The sequence below is a fragment of the Panicum virgatum genome, chromosome 8K, assembly GCF_016808335.1.
Source record: "Panicum virgatum strain AP13 chromosome 8K, P.virgatum_v5, whole genome shotgun sequence".
Lineage (NCBI taxonomy): Eukaryota > Viridiplantae > Streptophyta > Magnoliopsida > Poales > Poaceae > Panicum > Panicum virgatum.
The window spans coordinates 41,877,201-41,903,057 of NC_053143.1; the positions used below are offsets into that span (position 1 = coordinate 41,877,201).

The 25,857-nt window shown below is 46.1% G+C and overlaps 1 protein-coding gene across 2 annotated transcripts; it reads right to left on the bottom strand.

The window, feature by feature from the left end:
* Positions 1–7,974: 7,974 nt before the first annotated feature.
* Positions 7,975–11,737, bottom strand: LOC120644726 (putative disease resistance protein At1g50180). Of its 2 annotated transcripts, XM_039921415.1 has the most exons (3): positions 9,952–11,736; positions 8,837–9,840; positions 7,975–8,377 (listed from the first exon to the last, which is right to left on the bottom strand). In XM_039921415.1, exons 1-3 carry the CDS (start codon positions 11,513–11,515, stop codon positions 8,360–8,362), a joined length of 2,586 nt encoding a protein of 861 aa, XP_039777349.1. In that variant the 5' UTR covers positions 11,516–11,736; the 3' UTR covers positions 7,975–8,359. The 2 variants fall into 2 exon arrangements, with proteins under 2 accessions (XP_039777349.1, XP_039777348.1); XM_039921414.1 differs by lacking the exon at positions 7,975–8,377 and having other exon boundaries at positions 8,389–9,840; positions 9,952–11,737.
* Between the last annotated feature and the right edge of the window lie 14,120 nt (positions 11,738–25,857).

Consider the following 25,857-nt stretch of genomic DNA (forward strand, 5'->3'; position numbering starts at 1 on the left):
ATTAGAGATCCAATCCGCATAACGACAAGACCAAATAAAACCAGCATCTAATAATCGATTAATTTCCTCTTTAATTCGGTCATAAATGCTAGGATTAAAATGTCTAGCCGGTTGCTTATAAGGTTTAAAACTGGCTTTAATTGGTAAATGATGCTCAACAAGATCACGACTCAATCCCGGAATTTCAGAATACTCCCATGCAAAACAATCAATATATTCTTTTAATAACTTTATTAAATCGGCTTTAAACTCAACCGATAAATTCTTATTTACAAAAGTCGGCCTAGGAATGGTACCATCACCTAGATCTACCTTTTCTAAAGGATCAGCCGACGTAAAACCTTGGCCCAGCTTGTCCATATCTTCTAACTCTTTAATAGTCTCGCACTTATCATTCGTACGCGCCCGATAGTGCTCAATGCGCTGCTGGAGCCACTCTACGTTGGACCGGTCTGACTAGTCTTACCCACCGATCTAACCGGTCGGCTCTGACAACTGATCCGAAGAGGACCGGTCTGACCGGTCGTGGGACCCGGTCTGACCGGTTGCACCTGAGCCATCTACTGGACTCATCTTCATAGCATTAAATGATTTAGCCGATTTTCCATCGGCTTCAAAGTAGCAGGTACAAAACCCTCCTTAGTGCAACTGATAAGCTCATAATCGGACAGATCCAAGCCCGATAAGCACTTGATGTTGTCATTGGCACCAATAGAGTTGGAATCGGCAGTAGCAATGAAAGAAGAAGTATCACCAGGTACAATTTCAACCTCATCGCCGATCCACTAAATAAGGAACTGATGCAAGGTAGAGGGAATGCACTGATTGGCATGAATCCAATCACGCCCAAGTATTAAGCTGAAGTTACCTTGCACCTTCGAGACAAAGAAGGCTGTGACGAGCGTCTTGCTTCCAATGGTCAACTCCATAGACGCAACTCCTTTGGCACCAATGGGATCACCTCCACCCAAGCCGCTAACCATCATATTAGTCTTGATCAACTCCTCATCCTTCCCGCCAAGCTTCTTGTACAACGAGTAGGGCATGAGATTCACAATGGCCCCACCATCCACTAGCATGCGAGAAATCGGCTTTCCATTAAGATGTCCCCTCATATAGAGGGCCTTCAAGTGGTTATCCAATTCCTTGGGCTTCTGAAACACAGCATCACGAGGCCCAAACTGAAGATGAGCTACCTCCTCTTCAGGAATAATGAGGTAATCTGAAGACATATGCACAATATTAATTTCCAAATTGCTGTGCTCTGGAGATGCCTCATAATCTACTAGTTCTTCTTCTTCCTTTGCTGGAGGAGCTGGTTCCACTTCATCCACACAAGAAACCGAAACATGCACCGCTGATTCGGCTGTGCTCTCTACACTGGGCTCGACCGGTCTGACCGGTGGCTCAGGGCGGTCTGACCGGTCGGGTAAACCGGTCTGACCAGTCGCCGGGGTCGGTTCGACCGGTCCCTCTGCTGGCTGGTCAGCTGTCTTGACCTGCCACACCTTGCCTTGAGGGATCATGGGTTTATACTTGTTGAAGTATTCATCCCTCGCCTTCTCTGCCTCCTGCTCCCTCTTTTCCTTGTTGAGCAAGCATTGAAGCTTCCTCTTTTGGGTATGTGTCAACCCCTCGGGGCACCAACGAGGTTGATGGTACTTGTCTGCCACCTTACTGCCACTAGCTTCATGATTGTTAGCAGTAAAAGGTTTCTGAACAGGAGGAGCAGAAGAAGTAGCCGATTTATCAATCACCATCGGCTCCTTACCCTTGTCTTGCACAACCACCTTAATTTCGCCAATCTGAACAACAGTATCAGCTTTAGCCTTCTCTGGAGTAGCCTCTGATTGCACATCTGACTTCTTCTCCTTCACGCGGTACTCCAACCGCGGAGGAACAAATCTAGCCGGCCTCTGCTGAGACCGGTCTGACCAGTGGCGCCTGCTGAGCTGGACCAGATTGGTGTGGCCCCAACCGGTCATGTACTGGCATCATGGGTCTTTCCTCCCTCTGATGTGGTGGTGTGTACGGCATCGAAAAGCACTGGAGCCAAATTCCTCATGTTCCCACACCGGAGTAATCACATTTGACACCGGTGGGGACCAAGGCATAGTAGCATATACCTTCTATGGAGGAAACTGTGGATAATCACCCCTGCGCCTGATGAATTCCCTCCTTGCAGGCGAAGCATTGCCCCGACGCGGTGGTGAGCGAGGTCTCTTTTTTAATGGCCGATCTTGTTGAACGGCCTTAGTGTACTTGTTCAATAACTGCCCAAAGGTAGGTCCCTGATTTGTACGTCTCCCCTGCAGCTTCAGAACATTCGTCTTCCAAGTACCCTCTTCCGGACGCTTTGTCTTGAAGGTCCGGGGCATTTCCCTGGGCCTCTGACCGGTCGTTGGACCCGGTCTGACCAGTCTGACCAGTCAATGCTACCGGTCTGACCGGTTGTACCTGGACAGCAGGCTGACTAGATGAACTTGCTTGCCCCCCCGGGCTTAGGAGCATTCACAAAAATCCTCAAAGTTGGCTTCCCATCAGCAGTCTTCTCAGCAACAACTTCTCTGGCCAGAATCCTATCATTTGCATTCATCGGCCGCGGATCTCCAATTATCACATTCTTCCCTTGAGCCCCTTCGGCTTGCTCTGGCCGAAGTAGGAACTTTGGATTATGCAGCTCCAAAGTATGGACAGGGAAGGGGTCTTGTCCACTTGCATCTCAGAAAGTACCAATTGCCTTTCATCTACAGCCGATTGGATCTGTCGACGAAAAACATTACAATCATTAGTAGCATGCGAGAAAGAATTATGCCACTTACAATATGCATGCCTTTTTAGTTCTTCCGGTGACGGTATAGCATGAGACAAACGAATGTTTCCATGTTTAAGTAATTCATCGAAAATTCTATCGCACTTGGAAACATCGAAAGTAAACTTCATCTCATTCTGCCGATTTTTTTGAACCGGCTTAAGTGAAGGACATGTAGAAGGTTTGTCCTTTGATGGCCAAACAAATTCAGTGGCGTACACTCCCTTCTCCTCATCGTCCGAACAATTGGAATCATTCTCAACAACATGCGTGTTGGACCGATGAGGCTTAAAGGAATCTTTAGAATTTTTATATTTAAATTCAACACCAACAGCTCGTAGTTGCAAATGATTAACCGTAATGAAATCAAAACCCTCAAGTTTCTCTTTCAAATAAGAACGCAAGCCATTAAATGCCAAATCCATCAAATCTTTTTCCGAAAGAGATGAATTAAAACATCGGTTTTTCAAAACTTTAAACCTTTGGAAATAATCTAAAACCGATTCATCTCGGTTTTGTTTAACCGATGTTAAGTCTAGTAATCTAATTTTGGCTTCCCCACTAAAGAAGTGATCATGAAATTTGCGCTCTAATTGATTCTAATGTAAAATCGAACCCGGCGCAAGCGAGGAAAACCAAGAGAAAGCAGTCCCGATCAAAGATAAAGAAAATAAGCGAACCCACAAAGCATCATTAAGACCCGATTCTCCCAATTGCAAGACATATTGGCTAACATGCTCCCAAGTCGTACGAGAATCATCGCCATTAAATTTAACAAACTCGGGAACATGCCAACCAGCAGGATATGAAACAAAATCAAACTCGGAAGGATATGGCTTTTGATATAAACGTGACCCACCCATATCAATCCCAAGTTTAGATTTAAGTACACCGGCCAAATCTTCTTTGAATCTATTAAAATCGGCCTGATAAGTACCGCTGGCCGATGCATGCGAAGAAGACGCAATGCGTTGTGTGGTAGGACTGGTGTAAGCCATGTTAGTGTTAGGAATCGGTCCTCAGTGAGGTCCAGATCCCTGCTGTGACGTAGCATGAGGCCCTATATGCATCATTATCTCATTAGTTCGGCTAGGGACGGCCGAACTAGGGATGGAAGCGTGCGGTGCAGAGGACATTGGGTGCTGCCCCGTCAGACCGGTCTGACCGGTCGTGTAACCGGTCTGACCGCCTGCACCGGTCTGACCGGTCGATCAGACCGATTGGACCGATGGCGCCTGAACAGTAGATGGTAGCGGGGTTTGCCCTAGGAACGAGTTCGGCGGCATCCCATAGAATTGATCTTGGGTAACAGATGCACCAGCCGAATTCGCTTCTGGAACATAAGTGCCATCCTCGACGCTTTTGCCCTTTTTTACTGCCTCAATCTGATCATTAAGCCCAGCAAAACTCTCTCCCGCAGCTACTTGTGCAGCAGATATTTTTGAATCTACCATGAGAGAGAAGTGCTTAACTAATTCGGAGGGATCATTAGGAAGTACCTCAACCTTGTCTTGGTTCGGCTTGAACGATGGCATCACGAACTCCCCGACCCTCTTGAATAGGCCTCCTCGCTCCTTCTTGAATCCCTGAAGGAAGTGCTCCCTCAAGTGCTCTTCAGCGATGAGGTAGGCCTTGCGCTCTTCTTCGGTGAGCTCCTCCATGGTTGCCTTGACGACGTTAGCTTGATTGATCTCGGAAGAACCCATCTTGATGGAAAGACTAGATTAGATCAGTTTTAAAACTAGATTAATCTTTCCCCAGCGCAGTCGCCAAAAAGTATGTTGCTACAGAATCACGCCAACACACTCGAATGCGCTAGAATGCGCAAACGATCATCAAAATGATCAGCACCCGTGAAACCCTGGGCAGGCCGGTCTGACCGGTGCCGCCGACCGGTCTGACCGGTGCCACCGACCGGTTTGACCGGTGTAAGCAGGGCGTCGCCGAAAACCTAGAACAGCGAGCTCGGGAGGGGCCCCGTCGGAGCTCGTGAACGTATGGTTGTCCTGAAGTCGGCAGGTCACTCAGAACATCTTCAAACGCCTTAGAGACGAAGGAAGAAAGCAATCTAGGGTTGGAAATGGCTAGGGTTTGAGAGATAAAAAGTAATACGATTTTTGTGTTGATTCGATTGGGAATAACCTCAATCGGCCTTAGCCTTTATATTTATAGGCCGGGGAAGACATACCCCTTGACGAGTAGGATTATATAAGGACTCTTTACAAAAAAAACCTAATTCTACTCAGACTGTACACACCAGACCGGTCTTACCGGTCGGCCCGACCGTTCAGACCGGTCAGCCTCGGCAGGTGCCAATTTTGGCTGTCAACAAATTCCGGGAAGCAGGAGACGGGTAGGGAAAGGGAGGAACAAGCAGCTCGCTTATCTCACTTTGCTTTGCCTCTCCAACTCCTTGCTTGGCGATGGCGACGGTGAGCTGAGCGAGACTGGGGTGCGGCGACATGGAGGTGGGCGGTACAGGCAGTGATGTCTATTCATCGCGCGCGCAATTTTCCCTCGACGCATCGCAGAAGCGCGCGGCGCCCGCCCCTGCCCCTGTTCATCTTCTACCTCAAGCTAGGGGAGGGGGTGCGGCAGCCAGTGAGCTAGGGGAGGGGGGCCGGGAAAGGGTGGTAGGTGGGCGGAGCGGCTGCTAGCGAGGTCGCCGGCGGCCGGGGTGGTGGCGGGAGGCAGCGAAGCGTTAGGTTCCGGGTTGCTGGGGGTGGGGCGGCCTCCATGGCTGCCGGACCTAGAGGAGAGGGCCGGGGGGCGGCAGCCTGACAGCGGCGGCGGTTCGGCCAGTGGAGGGCGCGCGCCGCTGGCCGGGCGGGGCCGGACAACCAGTAGGCGGTGCCGATGGCGGGGGCGAAGAGAAGGCGGCGCGGTGGCGGTGGGCTCGGTTAGCGTGGCGGCGGTGCAGGGTGGTGGCGGAAGCGGCGGAGGCACTGCCGGAGCTGGGGGAGGCGGGGGACGCGGGGAAGCAGGGGCGGGGTGGAGCACGGCGGGCCCTTCTACGATGGTAGCATGGCTCCTCGCGCGCACTAGTAGTATGAGTCCTCGTGCAGGCTGTGTGGAAGGGTAGGGTATTATCGCGCGAGAGATCGTACGGTTGCTACTCCGCGTGGGGTCCAGTGGGTTGATGCCACGCCCGCAGCGTTGGCGGACATGCCGGAGGCGTCTTCTACAAAGGAAGACGCATATGAGGAGTATGCTGCCAAAGGCGGGAAATAGATAGATGTGTGCGTCAGTCATCGTGAGGGCCCCTAGCTTACTGTATGACTGGTGGGACCCGTGTGTGGTCCGGAGGGCGTTTATTAGAAGGCAAGGGCCGTGTACTCGTGGACCATCGAAGAAATGGAATGAACTCTCTCCCCAAGTCTTCTACCTCGCTCGTCTGTCTCCTCCCAATTCCTCTCACCGAATTTCATCACCTACCTTTGCCGTCGGCTCCGACAACCGCTCGTCGGCATCGGGACATGACAAATAGTATTAGAGCCTTGCTCATCGGTCCTGATTTTGCTGCATGATCTCGATTTTCCTACTGTTAGCCCCATGAGGGAAGGCTGCGAGTTACTTTGGTGACGAGCTGTAAATCTGTTACCTAGGGTTCGGTGGATTTAATTTGGAGTGGTAGGAGCGATGGAGGAGTTCAAGAAGACATCGATCCAGTGCTTGGAGTGGATTAAGCTCAAGGGCGGTGGGGTTGATGATGTGAACGAGCTAGCGACTCGACCGATTGGACCAGAAGTTTGCAGATCTGGTGAAGAGACTGGATCAAGTGCAGATCAGGTCGATCTATCCATGACCTCACTAAGTGCGGTTCAGAAAGAGCAGTTGCACGTTGTGAAGGCTCTGAAAAGCACGGCGACACCGTCGCTGACGATTCTAGCCGTTGGTGATGGGATCTCGACCTTCGACTACCTCAGTGCTGCTTCATATGGGCCCTGTGCCGCAGGTGCCTTAGCTTAGGTGACGTTCCCACCCCCATCCCCCCGCCCCAAAAAAAAATGTTGGTGGCAGTTCATCTTCTTGGCCTGCTGTTCCTGTTAAGGATAATCAGTCCCGTCGCAATTGGGTGCCCAAAATAGATTTCCCAAAATTTGATGGTTTTGATGTTAGGATTTGGTTGGATAAGTGTAAGGCTTTTTCCTCATGTATCAAATTCCTGAAGGGTTTAAGGTTATTGGTGCTTCTAACCAAGAAATCAGGTCGTAATAACCAGGCTGGGCAAGCTCACACCTAGATATTTAACATCTTGCCAAAACCATTTTTTATTTTTTTAACGTTAAAAGACAGAAAATAGCAAAAAAAAAAACCCTACAGACCAGAGAGATTTGAGATTTTTGATAAGTCACATATACATCTGAAATCCTTAGAGTTTCACACCTGCAATTTTCTCTAGAGTCGTAACTTCATCTTCAAATTTGTTTGAACCATTGTGTTTCTTATAATTAATAATACAGTCAAATAAGACCTAATTCAAATATTTTTATTATTAGAAAAAATATTTCATATGTACGTCAGCATTTACAGTATACCGTTTTAACATTTACAATATACTATCTCGACAATATATAAAAACTATTGAGCTAGCATATGTAAAATGTTGAATTGAATTTAGCCATTTATTGAGCAAGTGCTTACAAATGTTGAGCTGTTACGGGTTTACGCATAAAATGTTGAACCTAGTATTCTAAAATGTTGAGATGCACAAGACTACCAATACGTTTAATTAATCATAAAGATTAGAAGGGGAAAAAGAAAAGAAAACACTGAAAAATGGCGGCAAAAATCATGGCACGGAAGGCGAACGCTCGGTGTGAAATAGAATATTGCAGCCTTGCAGTGGGCCAGGCCGTTATAGTGTCTTGCCGTCGCTCGCCCTACAGTGACAGAAGATAGAGATCCTTGTTCTTTTGCATGTTTAATTTTCTTCGCACACGGAGTGAATATAAGTTCACCTCAAGCAAGAAAACAACTGAATGAGTTGGTTCAAACAAACATAATCGTATACGGCAAAAGTGCAAAGTTTTGCGGTTCACCTCCGGCTATTTCAACACACAACATTTTGATACTCGATAAGGTATTCACTAGTAACGACAAAAGCGCACTGTCAGCTCTCACCATGAAAAGAACAACACATCAGTAGCACGCACAAGATATTATGTTCCTGGGGTTTTCGCTCCATGAATAATGTACAAACCAAGCCACTGTCCACGCATCAAGTAGCGATACAATCATTGGGTTTTGCTTCTTCAACCAAATCCAAATGTAAGGTGAACTTACATCCACGAGAACAGAGTACATAATAATACATGTGTATTAGTACTTAAAAACACACCGGAAATACCTAAACTAAGGCAGACAAGAGCAAGGATAAGACTGTCAAACAGATCGCATGCAAGTTTACACTCGAGAGCACCTGCCGTAAGCTGTAGCATTGTTTTATATTTATATTCTTAAAAGATTTGTAATTGCCTCCCGTTAGTCTAAGTCTTGATCATGAGCACCGCTTGGTCCCTGGATGTCGTCATTTGGACACAACCGCTAAAATGGCCGCTGTACCTGCAAAATATTGTTGCGAGTTAAATTACTCGTCTATTAATTACATAGAGTAGTTGTCTAGTATATATTCGGAACACAATGATTATGTTAAGAGGCAATAGCATACCCTATCAGCTGACTCTGCAACGATTATTCCAAACACTTAAACAAGGTACTAGAGAGGAGGGAGGCGTAGATTAGGTACACAATATCTATCGAGCACATTCCTCCAACAGGGTTCAAATCCTGATGTGCACATATTTAGATATTTGTGGAGTTTAATGGCTGAATACATCCCTGTTGGTTGGTGTAGAGGACGGAAGTTATACTTCCTTTATCTAAAAAAAAATATCTATCGACCACATTCCTCCATGACGATTAATTAACAGTTTACATCTATAAACGAACCCTTGTTTGCTACTCCTCGAAATATAGTAGAAAATTAAGGTCGAAATGGGAGGGGGGAAAATTGCGACTGACCTTACAGCCTTTCCCATGAAGATTTTTCCAAGTAACATCATCTTCAGAAATCTTGGGCATATTTGCCAGAGAAAGCTCCTTGAGGGACGGCAAATACAGAAGTCCCTCCGGGAGCTTGGTCATATTCGGCCACCAAGCAAGTTGCAGTCGTGAGAGACTTCGCATTGCCCCAATCTCTATTCTCCACTGATCACAATCAAAAGATTCAAGTTTCAATTCTTGCAGCCGAGGGAACCCTTGCACAGAGCAGACCATGATGCTTCCTGAATACCCCATTAATGAGAGCACCACAAGGCAGGGAAGCTTCTCCAGGATGGGCATCGGGTCTTCTTCAATGGCCACAGCCCAAAGATGAAGCCGTCGTAGGCCTTGTGGGAAGAGTTGGCTCTCAGGCAACTTATTGAGCCTCTCGAAAATCCCAAGGGAAGCCTCAACCAAATAAGTCATGTTTGCCAGAATATGAATCATTGGTGCGGGCATGTTGGAAGCATCTAAGTGAAGAGTGGTCAACTGGGTCATTTGACCCCAAAATGCCACCATGCCACCCTGGAAACAATCAGTACCCCCCGCATATATGTGTAAGAACTGGAGCTCTTTCGGTGGACCATTCCTTGGTGGAGAAGATCCCATTCTCCAAACTGGAGCGAGGTAAACATGCCTTAGAGAAGGGATAGCCCATATGGATTTTGGCACTTCTGATTCCAAATCTGTATACCTCAGATCTATAGTTTGCAAGTAAAGTAATTGCCCAAGTGCAGAAGGAAGCGTGGCCCTGCCACACCTTATTAACCTAAGGCACCTAAGGTGAATGCACCCACTGATTGCTCGAGAGAGATTCATTACTGTTGAATTCTCTACGTGAAGAACCCTTAGGTATCTCAGCTTAGGTAGGGAGAATGATGGAAGATCAAAGCCAATAAGAGTTCGGAGATTAGGTGCTGCCTCGAACATGTTATCTTCATAGTAGTTCTGAAGAGAAGAGCGGTATGATAGCACAGCATGCCCTGCAATTTTTGGGGGATACATGACAGGTCAGGAAGGAGTAAATAATTAGGGAGAACTCTGTTTGCAAAGCTAAGGAACTATATATTCGAAGAGAGGAGACGAAACCTGACCCGTAGTTTTGTCGATGACATCACAGAAACCAGCATCTCTTGCTTCTCCAACGCACCAATCATGTAAAATATCATGAAGTCGTATACTTTCAATCCACCCGTGCGCTTTACTTGTATCAGTAACCTGAACCAAGCTTCTTTGAGCCAACTCAGTTACATACTTCCGTGCCATTTGTTCCTTATGCTTTATTGAACCGGGAACGAAGCTTTCTGCTATCCATGAATTGATAAGATCTGATACAAGTATGAGGTGATCCTCAGGGAAAACAGCAAGATAGAGAAAACAACATTTTATATGATTTGGCAAGTCATTGTAACTTCGGGCCAGTATTTCTCCCATCATGCGCCCATTTTCAATCATTGTCCAACCTGATAGTGTATCTTTCCATGCTTCAATAGTTAAATTCTTTGATAGAAAACCCCCCAAAACAGAAAGTGCAAGTGGTAATCCATTACATTTACTTGCAATCTGTCTCCCTAGTTCTTCAAACTCACCAATGTTATGTATCGAGGACCTGTTATATGATGGCAAGGCCTTGCTAATGAAAAGGTCCCAGCTTTTCTCAGCATCCAAGAGTTTCAGGTTGTGAACTTTTCTTGGTATTTCAATGTGATTTGCAACATCAATCTTTCGGGTGGTTAACATTACTCTACTGCCATTATCTACATCTGGAAATACTTTGATGGTTCTGTTTATCTGATTCCATGTATCTGTTGTCCACACATCATCAAGCACAACTAAGTATCTTTTATCTAGTAGAAAATCATGGATCTTCTTTCCCACTTCATACTCTTGCATCTGATCAATTTCTCTGCCCTCATATTTACCCCCAAATATTTGTTTCATAATATCTTTCAATAAATCAGCACCCTTAAACTTTTGGGATACAGTCACCCATGCAATTGTGTGAAAGTGTTCCTTGATTTTATTTGAATTGTAGATTTTTCGAGCTAGTGTAGTTTTCCCTGCTCCACCCATGGCAACTATTGAGACCACACTAAGGTTGTTATCTGAAGCAAGTAATTTTGTTTCTATCTCATTTTGCTCATCCTCAAAACCAACAACAGTAACATCTTCAGAATTTGGATAGACAAGACCGCTATGTTGCAAAGAGTCATCCTCAACAAGACTCTCCTCTGCAGCAGCACTACCAATAAGATTCAAACGGTTTGCACTTTCATATATCTCATTAACCTTCCTTCTGATACGTTGAATTTCATTACCAACTTTATGAAGGGTAACCAAGTCACTTGGGAGGCGAGCATACCTTGAAATGGCGCCCATGAAGCCCTTCTTGAGCCTGTTTCTCTTCTCCATGTAGTCAACCACCTCTAGGACATTCTCAGCTTCATATGTAGCGTCCCTGATTTGGCTAACCCAAAGTTTAGCAGTTGCACTCCCTGATTTCCTCTTGGTGCCAGCATCTTGGAGGAAGCACTGCAGCCGCTTCAGCTCATCTTTCAAGAATCCCGCTTCTGAAGTAACTCCGCACAAGAATGTTGTCTCCTGAACAGCGAGCTCGCTGATTCTGCCAACAGTGGCAGAAATAGCAGGCTCAACCATTGCACCTTCTCCCAGCTCTCAGAATCTGAATGCTTGGTCAGAAGGTGGTTGTTAGAATGCAACTGTGTGTGTGACAGGGCTATGTTTTTGTTTTGTAATGCAAGGACTGCTTTGGAGTTTGGCCTTCTTTGCTTGATGGTAGAGAAAAGCACAAGACATATGCTGGAAAGAGAAAAGGAATTGCACCTCCATCACGGCAAGAAGATGCTAAAGGAAAAGCTTGAGAGATGCTAAAGGAAAAGCTTGAAAGCCTTCATTCCACTGGAATGTAGGCAAAGCTTCCGGCGGTGTGATCAAGTCCCACGACCGTGCTTATTCTTTTTGTTGGCGTGCTGCGTAACAAGGGTGGAATGGTGATCACTACTTTGTTTTTTTTTTGCGGGTACTACTTTGTTGAAGTGTTAAACTTGTTGGGGATATATTCCAATCCATCCCAGCTGTTACACACTCCAGTCACTTCAATGAACAACGCAGCGAACACTTGCTCATTGTGTTGAAGCTATATATCAAACTTAGAGCTATTCTGAAGGCATCATCGGTGGAATTTTGAGGTAAGCCTATCAAATTGTCCTGATCGAAATATAGAGGAACTGAGAAACCTGGTTTAATTTCTCGCTCCGGGCGGGGTTCCTTGTGGTCTGTCGACTGTCGTGGAGAAATATATGTGGGCATCAAAGGCAGAGCCATGGGGGGCTAGCAGGGGCCACCCCCCCCCCCAACGGTGGAAAAAAATTTCAACACCTTATCCTTTGCAGCAAATAATTAAATAACTAGTACAGTATAATATCCAGTAGCTCATGTTGCACCTTCAATTAAAGCCCAGCAGATAGCTTAAGAGGCAACAGCTACAAGCAAACAAAAAATAACGTTTCGAGAGCATGTTTGGCATAGCTTCCGCCATCTTCACCACTGTCAAAATGCCATTTTCAAAATAGTTTTATTACGGGGCCGTGAATAAGCTGTTAAATGGCTTTGCCTACACGATTGAAGCAAAAAATGTAGCTTCTACGGGTACCGTGATCCTAAGCGATTGAAGCCATTTTTACCAAACATTTTTTTAAATTAAAAAACTACAGTCAGAGCTATTTTAGTAGGAACCGCAGATTGCAGAAGGCCCCGCGGACGGGGAGCTGGAGGTCGCGGAGGGTGATTCCAGACGTGCCGCGTGCGGAGGCAGGGACGCCACCACGCGCCCGCGCCATCGCAGTCGCCGTTGCGGCCATGGCTATTGGCTCGCCTTCCCTTGATCTTCCGGCCTCCCTTTGGAATTTTTGCTGGCTCCGCCACTGGTGGGCATCAACTGCAGCCAAGAAGCAGGCTCGTCCCCGGATGGCGTTGGTACGCGGAGGAGCAACAGCGGTAGCTGCATCGATCATCCTCCTGCTCCTGCATGCATGTCCAAGATGGCAGCAACGTATGTTCACCGCGAGCAGTGTCACCGACGCAGGCCGTGTTCGTGGCGGCAGAACGCAACCGCCATTCACTACTACTACGAAAAGGGTTTTTAGGGGCGGGTTGAGCACCTGTTGCTAATTTTCGTAGCTAAAAATGTATTTTTCAGTCTAAAATTCTATTTCCAGGGGCAGATGACCCCTCACCCACCTCTGAAATCCATTTGTAGGGTCAGGTGGGAGTGGCCCGCCTCTGGAAATGGGTTCCAGGCCCGCCAAAATAATCATCGATTCGAATTTGAAATTTTCAGTTCTGTTTTCTGCTATTTTTTAAATTTGGATTCCCGCCAATTTTAACCCATCAAGCTTGTCCGTGATCGAAATGTCGAATATATTAGATAAAAATCATTAGAGTACATCTTTACAGTGCACATTGAATACATGTTTTCCCCCTATTTTCTAGGATTACATTAGGGGGCATTGTGCCCTTGATTGTGCCACTCAAGAAGTGAAATGTATTTATCGTTCATTGCTAATTCTTGTGTTTTGTCAAAAAATTTGTCGTTCACGCTGATCACTTTATGTAGAATGAAACAGCACAAATCATCAACTATATTTAGGAGTTTTTCTCATGGAGCCGGCCCGTTTGAGGATGGTCTTGCAATTATTTAATACATGGAAATTTTAAACAAGTGTTATTTACAGTAAAAAACAATGTACATATATGCATGCATCTATCTTTAATAAATAGTAACCCCTTATATGTTCGGAGATCAGTAGTATATCTCCCTTGTGCCTTCGCACAGGTGGTACCCACAGTACACGGAACCGAAAGGTTGCTTGTGGTACGGGAACCTTGTGCGCATAGTCATTTCCTTTGTTCTGTCGACGGGATGAGCTCCTTCTTTATGAATATAGAACCTTTAAACCCTGTTTAAAATGAAAGAAATAGGAAGTTAATTTGTATAAGTATACTTCATTGGAGAAATTACCATGTTGTACGTAGGGAAGATAAGAAATTCACTCATAATCTTATGATGTAAGTGAATTCTTAGTATCTACTCTTTGCAATCCAATAAGTCAAATACGAAGAATCTTTCTTCCTTTGGCTGTAAGTGGAAAGCAACCCAATGATTCCTGCAGATAATATTATATACAATTTGTAGGCATAAATCGTAGCAATGATTTATTATATAAAAATGATTGATATTAGACTTACATGATGTGGCTGGCGCATATATGACATCCATGTCTTTTCATCGTGTCATCATAAGCGATATGTAGGCCGCAATCAGGCCTCTTCACGGTCTCTTGGTGAAAATTTTCATTTCTTTTATTTTCCTTCTTTGTTTTAAAGAGATTTAGATAGTTATCATCGTCCTTCATCCATTTTGGCGTGGCGTGCCTAGACTCGCAAATCGCTACTGGGTCCAGATACTGAACCTTTTTATTTAAAATAATAGCATCTATTGTTTGCATCCTGTTGAATATAATATATGATAATTAAATATCACTACTACACCAAACATTTGTAGGGACGGTCAAAATGAGATTTTAAGAACAGATGCTAGGCCCGTTGCTGTTTTTCGCAGTGAAAAATAACATTTATATTGAATAAAAAATGAAGAAATCGACGGCCGCTAACCGCGCTGCGGTCCACGTTGCGCTGCTCCGAGGCTCCGAGCAGCCGCTGCTCCGTACCGCGGCCCCACGCGGCCGTGGCCCCACATCGCGGCTGCTCCGCGACGGGCGCCGCTGCTCCAGCCCAGTGCCGCCGTAGCCGGTCCCGCGCCTCGCCACGCCGCTGCTCTGCACCAGGCGCCACAGCTCCACGCTCGGCCATCCTTGAACAGCGCGGTGGCCACCACGGACGCCGCCGCCGCGGCCTTCCGCCTTAAGGCGCCGATGTCGTCGCAGAGGAAGTCGGCCCCCGCGTCCCTCCCGCTCCCTCCTCGCTAGCCGCCGGGCGCCGGCGCCCTCGCCGGTGTCGTTGTTGCTGCGCTCCGCCGAACGCCGACACGCCCAGCGTCCCAGCATCGTGCTCCGTCCAGGAAGAAGGATCCCGTTGACTGCACCCACACAAGAGCCAAAACGTTATCCTCATCATGTTAGCTAGATAGATGCATGAATGCGGGTGGACCAAGAAACCAATGCAAGAACACGCAAGAAGAACCTGCAGTTGCGCTCATTCGGAGCAAGCGCTGCCGTCCCTAACGGCCAGCCTCCACAGCTCCCTCCTGGACGCCGCGACAGCGCTCCGCACCTCCGCCCTGACCGCCTCGATGGAGCCACCGCACACTTCTCAAGAGCAGTAGGAAAGAGATAAGATGAGAGAGCGTGAGGGAATCGTGCGAAGGCCGTAGGCTCTGTTTAGTTCAAAAAAATTTCAACAGTTTCTGTCACATCGAATTTTTGAACACATACATGGAGCACTAAATGTAGTTAAAAAATAACTAATGACACAATCTAACAGATTAGCACGAGATGAATCTTTTAAGCCTAATCAGTCCATAATTGAATATTAATTGCCAAATAACAATGAAAGTGCTACAGTATCAAAACCCAAACATTTTCTCAAAATGAAAAATTTTGGATGTTAAATCGACCGTTTGACCAGATGTCGGGAGGATTTTTCGGACACTAATTAAAAAACAAATTTCAGAACTCACCTGGAAACCGCGAGACGAATCTTGTGAGGCCTTTGACCGCATCATTAATACATGTGGGGGTACTGTAGCATTTATGGCTAATTATGTACTAATTAGACTCAAAAGATTCGTCTCGTCGTGTACATTTAAATTGTGAAATTATTTTTGTTATTTAACTATATTTAATACTCCATGTATGTGTTCAAAAGAGGAAGCACAAATTTCGAGTTGAAAATTTTTGGTAACTAAACGGCCCATTCCGGCTGGACTCCGTGCGCTCCCAGCGTGGGCACGTCGGCTCAAATTTTTTTTGTCGTGTGATCTCGCTCCGGGGGTCTCGATGCCTCCTCATCCGGCCTGCGCAAGATTTCTTCTGTTCATACGCTGCAGTGCAGGTCAAGCACATCTTCCAAGAAGTTCCTCCCTCGCCTTGACTGGCAGTGTTTGGTTTGGGGTGTAAAAAATTTCGCGAAAACTTTTTACACCTTTGATCAATAATTTAAAGTATTAAATAAAGTTTAATTACAAAATCATCTCTAAGACTCTTGGATAATTCACGAGACGAATCTATTGAGGCCTTTGACCGCGCAATTAGAGAATGGTTGCTGTAGCATCACTGTAGCAAATCATCAATTAATTATCGTCATTAGATTCGTCTCAAAAAACTACACCCATCCTTAAAAAAATTTATAAATAAATTTCATTTAGTACTCCATGCAGATATTTGTCTTTTTGTGTAATTTTGATGTGACTGTTAACCAAACACAGCATCTCCTTCCCGAGAGTTCCTCTGACGTCTCAAACTCCGCCATGTTCTCGGACCTCGTCTTGTTGCTTCGTCCACCCCGGCACTATTTGGTTTCTTCATGTTACTATTTTAGATGATGTAACACTATTTAATGAGGAGAGAGATGAAATGAGTTTTATCTAGATGAAATCATATATGCACGGTTACCAACGTTTGATGAGGCTTAGAATTAAATAGAATGAGAGCTTATGAAATAGCAAACATGAAACAATGCATTGTGGGGATGAGTTTCATCTATGATTTTATTTGTATTTTGGTGATGTGGCACTCTTGAAAACAACAAAATGGAACCACTCATTGGGATTGGCCTTAGCCTAGTTATAAAATATTTTAATCAATAAACAGTGCAGAACAGTGCTAAGTTGAAGTGACCGGCGCTCTGCGGCGCGCTAGCTGCTCGCGCGCTCCCTCTCTCAGCACGGGTTCCAACATAGTACTGCGAAGATCTTTTTACTGCATCCACGAGCTACGTCGGCTTTAACCATTGGAGAGGGCCTAAGCTGGACTCTGTTTGGTACTTTGTGCTAGTGAGTGCTAAGAAATTTTGATCCCTAATTATGGTGTTAAATAAAATTAGTTTACAAAACCAACTTTAGAATCGCTTCGTTAGAAATCCTAAAGAATTTAACGAGACTTTTGACCACGTGATTAGTGAATGGTTACTATAGCATCATTGTAGTCAATAACTAATTAATTACCGTCATTAGATTCGTCACCAAAAGTTATATCCATTCCTAAAAATTTTTTGTAAATAAACTTCATTTAGCACTCCATGCATACGAGATTTCTTTCTCGGCCTGTGTGTACTAACAGAACCAAACAACGCCGGTTGTGGCGGACCTGCTAGCCTCTCCTCCCCTCCTCCTAGCGCTAGGTGAAGATGCGGAATTAATTCCGAATGTGCGGTCTCCCACCCCATTTCCTCTGACCAAGCTGTGGCGCAGCATACCCAACTGACCCAGCATACCCACCACCACCTCATCGCCGCGCGCACCCCCAAACCCTAGCGCAGGCACCATGGTGGTGGCGGCGGCGGCGCCGCCGCCGCCGCCGCAGCAGAAGATCCGGTGGGGCGAGCTCGAGGAGGACGGCGGCGGCGACCTCGACTTCCTCCTCCCGCCGCGCGTCGTCGGGCTCGGCCTCAAGAAGGTCATCGAGTACCGCTTCGATGACGACGGCAACAAGGTCAAGGTCATTACCACCACCCCTGTCCGCAAGCTCACCAAGGCCCGCCTCTCCCGCAGCGCCATTGAGCGCCGCCAGTGGCTCAAGTTCGGCAACGCCGTCAAGGAAGACGCCGGCTCCAGGCTCACCATGGTCTCCACCAAGAAGATCCTCCTTGAGCGCCCCCGGGCCCCAGGTCTGGACGCCCCCCGCTTATCCCGCAGCACCATCGAGCGCCGCCAGTGGCCCAAGTTTGGCGACGCCGTCAAGGAGGACGCCGGCTCCAGGCTCACCATGGTCTCCACCAAGGAGATCCTCCTCGAGCACCCCCAAGCCCCAGGTCCAGTGGCGGAGCCAGAAATTTGTGGGTTGGTATGCCAAACATAAAAAAAAATCAAAGCTAATACACAGTATAGTTGACGATAAGTTGCATAGCAGATTCATAATCACACCGTTCGGCTGCTGTTGCAGCTGCCACCGCCATTTTGCGCTGCCGCAACATGCGGTAACTGCAGCCGAGCGTGCAGCAATAGTGCAGTTGAATTGTGCCAATAACAACCGGTGGTGGCCTCCTTCGTACTAATGCTGGGGGCTGGCACTGAGACGGCGAGGGGCTTGCGGCCTACCCCTGCCGGAGTTGTCGTTGCGGAGTTGGGGAGGTGATCAGGATGAGAGAGCCGGATGCCGGTTGTCGGAGTGCTGCCAGACGCCGATCCAGGGGACAGGCGAAGAGCCGAGGGCCGAAGGCAGAGGGCTCAGAGCCGAGGGCCGGAGGCGCACTGGGGCGAATGCGGAGTTGGGGGGACGGGGGCTCAGGGCGATCCGCGAGCAAAGATGGAGAGAATGATTCTTTTGCATTTGGGACTTCCTTGCTAGACTTTGTTGAATTGGATCCATAAGTTGTATATGATACTCCCTTCAAGCCAAAATAAGTATAGTTTTTGGCATTCAAATGTTGTGCCCCAGAAAATTTAGTTTTAGCTTGTAATGAAATCCATCTAATTAAAGTAATATCAAGTATACCACGAAAGCATTGCATAGAAGAACGTATAGAGCGAATCAAATGTTCAGTAGATATTACTTTTTTAGTTTCAATGTGTATGCATCCATTAAGGATCCAGAAAACCAAATAAATAATACAGTTTTCAATCACAATCGGTAGAAGTAATTATGGGTAACAAAGTCATTTTTTTGAATAAGTAATGTGTTTGAAATTTTCTAAAACTACACTCTTTGTGCAATAGAGGAAGTATATACATCTATGAGTACATATTGATATTTTCCCTAAATATTGGGTATGTCTAGGCATACAGGGGCATACCCCTGGCGCCACCCCTGCCCAGGTCTGGACCCCCCCCCCCCCTGATCCGCTGCCCCCATTGCTGATCTGTTGCGTCTTACCCAAAGATTTATCCTCTTACCTGATGTTTCCCACCATTGGATTTGTACCCTCTGCAAAACAGATGATATTATTTGTTGATCCCCCACTCCCCAATCTGAATAGCTGATGAATTTTTTCCTCTGGTGTGGATGGAATTGAGATTTCTATGATTTGGTTTCAGGAACCTCGTCTGTTTTGTTTAGTCGTACATTAAAATTTGTTTGCTAAGATTATTGTGGTTCACGGTGTCTGCAACAACTAGCGCTATATTTCCAGGTAAGAAATAGAAACCATCTATTCCAAAGTTGCAAATACAGTTAAGAATTATATATTTTCTTGCTTATATTTTTACCATTACTTATAAGCTTGTGATTCAATTTAATGTATGCGACCGAGGCTGTCCTCTGTCGGCCCGCCTGTACCCTGCCGCTCCCCACCGTCCAAGCCGTTGGTAAGCCTCATCGTCCCACCGCCTTCCTCATGTGGTTGTGTTGGCCCTGCCCCCGCTTGCCTACCTTGCCTCTCGCCTCCGCCGGCCCGACCCTTCTTCCTCTTGAGTCTTCCAACCATTAAAGTGCGAAATGGAAGAGGTTGGTCTCCTCTTGGACAAAATCTGCTCCGTAAATCCAAAACTAAAACAGGTAAGAACCCCACGAAATCCTCTCAGCATATCCATGTCCATGCACCAATTTATCAAACATGTTCATTTGAAAATAGTTTGGATTTTCGTCATTTGCCGCACAGATCATCAATCATAGTGCTTACCGCTCAAATTGCCGATTGCAGGTGATTTTGAGCTTGGGGCTTGCTCGGAGGACCGATTTTTGAGCTGGTGGAGGGGATGCCAGGCCCCCCTCGATCGATTTACTAGGCCATGTGAGTATGAAGCACTTATTTCGAATCGATTCCCAAAGAATTTGCACTTACTGTCGACTTTCTTCCTTGTTTCTTTGAAAGATCAAGAATTGATATATAAGCAGATGCTATTGCCGGAGGGCATAAGAATAATTGCTTATACAAGGTTGCAGATTTATTGGTTGTGAGGCTAGAAACCCCAACGTACTTATGTAACAAGGGGAAGAAATCAATATAGTATGTTATTTCCCAATTGCCTAAATTTTATCTGGTCTCATTAGAGGGCCTTATAGCTGAGGCTCGAAGCTGGTTCTCAATTTCTTATCATCAAGGATAACCACAAACTTGAACCCGAATCATTAAATTCTGAAAATCGACGTAACATGTGCAAACCAATAAGTTAATACATGTATTAACCCCTTGCCCTTTTTCCGGATTAGCATCGACGTAACAGACAGGTTATAGTTCCAGTTACCTGTAAAGCACCATTTGCTTGTCTAATCAAACCGACCTATCGGTTACTGTTGTTTTGAAAAAAATAGCTTTCTTTGCTTTTATTTGGATTTGAAATTGAGATAACATGTGCAGGTTTTGAAGGGCTTGTACATATAATTGTTAAGGGTATAATAGTCAAGGGTAGTAAAGTAATCTTCTAGTGTCTAGGGTTTGGGTGCTCTCATGTATACATACCCCTTTGGGACTATCGCAATACATACAGTTCACTCCTCTTCTTCTCCAATCGTAACATGAGCTTTAGGTTTCGATCCGGTTCGCCACCCTCATTCATCTCCGCTGCACCGTCCCCGGGAGGATCGATCTTCCCTCCCGGGGACGAGATCTCCAGTAGCCCCAAACCCGTAGATCGAGTCGCAGCAGCAGAAGAGCAGCAGTACCTATTTTTCCCCCCTTCTGGCGCCCCCGTCCTGGCCGTGGTCCTCCTCCGTCCACCGGTCGCCGTCGTGGCTTCTTCCACCGAGCATCATCTCCGCCATCGCGGATCCAGTCGCCCTGCCGTTGTCGGCTTCGTCGCGCCCCCCGTCGTCGTCCGTCCGCCGGCCGCCGTCGTCGCGGCCGCCTCAGATCCGCCAGTCGCCGATCCGTCGCCGCGCCCGTCGCGCGGCCACCATCCGCTCCGCCCGCGCGCGTCTGCGTGCCTCCATCCGCGGCCACCCGTGCGTCTGTCGCGCGGAGCCCGTCCCCTCTGTCCATGCCTGGCCGCCATCCGCCTCCTCCTGCGCCGTCGCGGCCATCCAGTCGCCCGTTGCGGCTCATTATTGATGCCCATGGGGGAGGAGCAGCGCCGGCATCTGCAAGTCCATCTCCGCCCGCCCGTCCGCTGATTCGCCGTCGCGCCCCTGTCCACGCCGTCTGCGCGTGCGCCGCGCGTCCATCTGCTTGCGGACCGTCCGCCCGTTTTGCTGTGGCAGCAGCACGTCCTCTGCTTCGTCCGCCCGTCGCAGCTGCCCGCCTGTCTCTTGCTTGCTGCTGCTGCCCGCCTGGGATTTCTACCTTGCCTCCCGTTGGGGCTTTTGCAGTGCGGACAGGGGGTGTGTATGCGGCTCTGTGCTGCACGTCTCTGTCTGCTCCCTCGCCTACTGTCCGTCCTGCATTCGTGCCTTGCGGATTTCACGCCTCTGGTATTGGATTCATTCTCTGCACAGCTGGCCGCCAGGGTCTTCTTCCTAGCCTCCCGTCGCAGCTTCTGCAGTGCGGACAGGGGAGGTGTGTGCGGTTGTGCTGCTCAGCTCAGCTTTTGCTTATGCCTGCTGCTATCTATCTGCTGCTTGCTTAGTATCTTAACCCTGCTATTAGCATCTTGCTATTGGTCTGCTGCTGTCTTATTCATATTTTGTCACACATATAATTCTCCAGTGTGTTCAATCCAAGTCCAGTTATACATCTCCAGTTCGTCAATGCCGTGCGTGTCCACCATTTCCTTGTCAAATCAGCCAATATCTTTTTATTTTATGGTTAGTTGAATCCCGTCGATTTAGCTAATCACATCTTTATTGTTGGTGCGGCAATGCCCTCTTGGTCCCTTTCGGAGCCGTTTTGCTCCACATCATGATCAATGGCCGTTTATTTGTCGTCATCACCTTGTCATCCTCCTGCTTGCCGTCTTGCAGCAGTGATCTCTCATTCTCCTCTCCGTTTGGCTGGTTTGACACATCTCAAGTTATTGTCAAGTTCAAGTCTCCAAAGCAAGGCTCGTGTTTGAGGAGTTGATGTACTGGTTTGTGAAGACTCCGGCTATTCGCTGAAGTACGGTTGTGAAGGCAATACCCTCTTGTGGAGGAGATTATCTACAGCGACATGTTCAAGAGTTGCATGCTTTGACGACATCTTTGATTTCGGACTTTGGATGTATCATTTTCTTTTTGTTGAGTCTAGTGCTTAGTATCAACTCTCCAAATGCAACGTCATTGCATTCACGTTGCATTTGAGAGGGGGTGTTAAGGGTATAATAGTCAAGGGTAGTATTGTAATCTCCTAGTGTCTAGGGTTTGGGTGCTCTCATGTATATATACCCCTTTGGGACTATCGCAATACATACAGTTCACTCCTCTTCTTCTCCAATCGTAACAATAATGAAGAAAGGAAAGAGAGCAAAGAATAAATTGTCTCTTTCAAGAACAAAGCAATTATTGCGGGGAATAAATTTGGGCATTCCTTGAGAAGGAAAAGCAAAAAGAAAAATGAACCTAGGGATTCCATCATGGACATAAGGGATGTTAAAGAGCTCCAAGATGGTGAGGCATTTCGGCATTTCTTATTTTAGTGGACAAATTTGACTGAACCTTTGTCCTCATTGATCTGCCTACACCATGCAGGAATTTCAGAGAATGCAGCTTCACTTATCCAAGCAGGTACTAAGGTAAAAACTACATTTGCCTGTAAAATCATTTTCCTATGGTACTAGATTGCCCATCATAGTTTGCAGATGCATTGAAATTTTCAAAACAGAAGAAAGAAGGGTGCAACAATATATTCACAAACTAATTATGTCTAATATTTGCTTTTACCATTTGCCATTGCTTATTTCACATATGATGCCTAATTGTGACCCGCTTGATTAAGCATAATTTTATGCCCGACCCTTCCACCAGCTTGACAGGCCAGCTTGACAAGTGGGTCAGAGCACTACTACAAAAACGTTGATTTGTCCCGGTTGGGAAACCACTGTTGTCCCGGTTTCCCAACCGGGAACGCCAGTCCGGGACAAAAGGGGGTGCCCTTTTGTCCCGGGTCTGGCAACCGGGACAAAAGAGGACCTTTTGTCCCGGTTGGTAACACCAACCGGGACAAAAGGTGCAGCCAGCGCCCACGTGGCTAGCACACCCTTTTGTCCCGGTTGGTGTTACCAACCGGGACAAAAGGTCTCTTTTTTTTTCATGTTTTTCTTTTCTCAATTCTTTTTCTATTTCAATTATACTTTTGCATTTCAATTAAACTTATGTATTGAAATTCAGTGTGTATGATCTCCACTAATATATATATATATATATATATATATATATATATATATATATATATATATATAGTTACTTATATAATATTTGTCCTAGATAGTTTTCATATATAAATTAATTCACTTATATATATATGTATACACATATCTATACATGTGAATTCCTTTACATATGAAAATGTCTAGGACCAATATTATATAAATATATATATACACATATATATTATTGGAGTGCTTATATATATAATACATACATACTCCATCATATTTGCATAGGTATATTCGTTCTTAATTACATAGTAGAATTCGCCTTTTGGAAATTTAATATATACATACATACTCATAAATAGAAATTTAATACATAGACACACATATATATTTACATAGGTATATTCGTTCTTAATTACATATATACGTGTATATTGTCATATTTGCTGTGATTGACAATATTAGATATTCTATCATAGTAGAATTCGCCTTTTGGATCGAGGACTTGCTCAACAATAAATCCGGAGAATTGTTCTTGAATCGCCATAATCTTTTCCTCCGGTATGAGTTTATCGCGCATCTCCCAGACCTATGGAAAAAGGGGATAATTAATTTCGACTAATTAAAATACGAGTTCAAATATTAACAAGTTTTTTACTTACTTCCTCCTCCCAATCTGTCCAGCCCTTTGGAGGACCTACCAGACCATGGATGTTCTCGCATACATAGTATGCGCACAATACAGTGCCTGGTTTCTGCCTCATACACTTTAAGAGAGAAGAAATTATCAGGTATTTACATGAATATATAATAAAACTAATGAATCGTGCAACGAATCATCCAAGTGCGTACCGGAAAATCTGTCTTGATCTTTAATTCCTTGTCAAATTTGCCTGGATGATTTTTAGCGAATTCTTTCCAAACCCTGTGCATGATTAGAACAATTATAGTCAAGTAACAAAGTGATTCAAATTATCGGTCATCGACGGAGTAGTGGTAGAATTACTTTTTCATCATGTTAAGAAGATTTTCGTATTGTTCTGGAGGTCTCCTCAATGAGTCCATAACCACGAGTAGGCTCTTCTCGGGAATTATGACAATTAGGACAAAGTGTTCACTGCAAGATTATACGGAGGCAGTTCTTGGTAGTTAATGTTTAAACAATTCGATTACAGAATAGAAAGAGTTAGACGGAAGGAATCACTCACGCAAAGTTGTAAGGAAACAATATCATTTGCTTGTTGTGATGAACGCTTATGTACTTGAACAAGTTTTGGAATATCTCATCGGTATTGTCACGTAGAAGCCTCCAATTACAAGTAATTGGGTCGATGAAGCCGAGGTGAGAGTATCCCTTTCTTCTGCAAGTATGTATCTCCATTCTACATGATACCGAATAAATCAAGAGATCAGTATGTTGAGATCATGCAAAACAATACGTAAGGAGAGTAAAATACTTACAGAACCCACAAGCCGACCATAGAGATGTCGAGGGCCTCCTGATGGAATAGTTGGTAAATTTCTTACCAGTTTATCCATATAATGGCCTCTCCCCTAAGAAATCGTCATCTTTAATCTTTGCGCCCTGCATGAAGATGCAATCGGCCATCACACGCATGTAGTGCTGGTGCAGCTTATACATTTGCGTTGGAAGCACAGACACTACTTCGGGGGGTACAAGAGTTTTGCCGATCTCAAACGTCCATTTGACGACCACATCGGCCTTTGGAATATCTTCTCCCCCCTGCAATTTGAGCGGCCATCAGGTTTGATTCTTTCAAAAATGTAACAAAGTCTTGTTCTTGCGTCGTCTGTCCCACTACGAGAGGCTCTATTGATTGTTTCTTTTGGGCTCCGAACTGTGGAACGTCGGACGACGACGACTTTGATTGTCTCTTCTTTTTCTCAGTAGTTTTGATAATTGTGCGTTCGTAGTCTGAAGGGGGGTCTCTCGGAATGAATTTTCTCTTATTTTCTTCGCACATTCCCTTAAAAAATTTCAAATCTATCGGATTTATCACTTTCTCGGGCACCGGCTTCGGCTTCGGCTTGAAGTGCTCTTTAACTCTTTCTTGAGTTATCCGATCGCATTCTTCAAGGCTCATGTCCCAGGGTTTAATAGGAGCCTCCTTGGTTTTCTTCTCCTTTTCCTTCTTCTTTGGAGGCTCCTTAGCCGGTGCAGCTACCTTCTTTGCCGGCGGCCGTTTCTGCTTCTTTGCCGGCGGCGGAGGGGGTGACCATGGAGGCGACGGTGACGCTTGAGTGTTCATCGGCGCATGAGATGATGGTGATGGAGAATGTGCCGGTGAACCTTGCCAAGATAGTGCTGCCCTTGGGGAGTTTTGCGGAGATGCCGGTCTTGGAGAGGCATGCTGAGATGGCGGTCTTGGTGTTTGATCATCCGACTTTAGGACAATGTAGCACTTATCCCATAGGATGTAGCCATGAATGGCTTCTGCTAGTGTCCTCTCCCCATCGCCTCTAGGAATATCAAGCTCGAGCGTCTCCCAACCCCGGCACACCTGCTCCACGCCAACTCTTGTGTATCTAGGCGGAATTTGCTGCCCGTGGTACACATAGCCTGGTTCGGTTGGCATGGCGGTACCGTACGCAACAGTGAACATTAAGTTCTTAACGG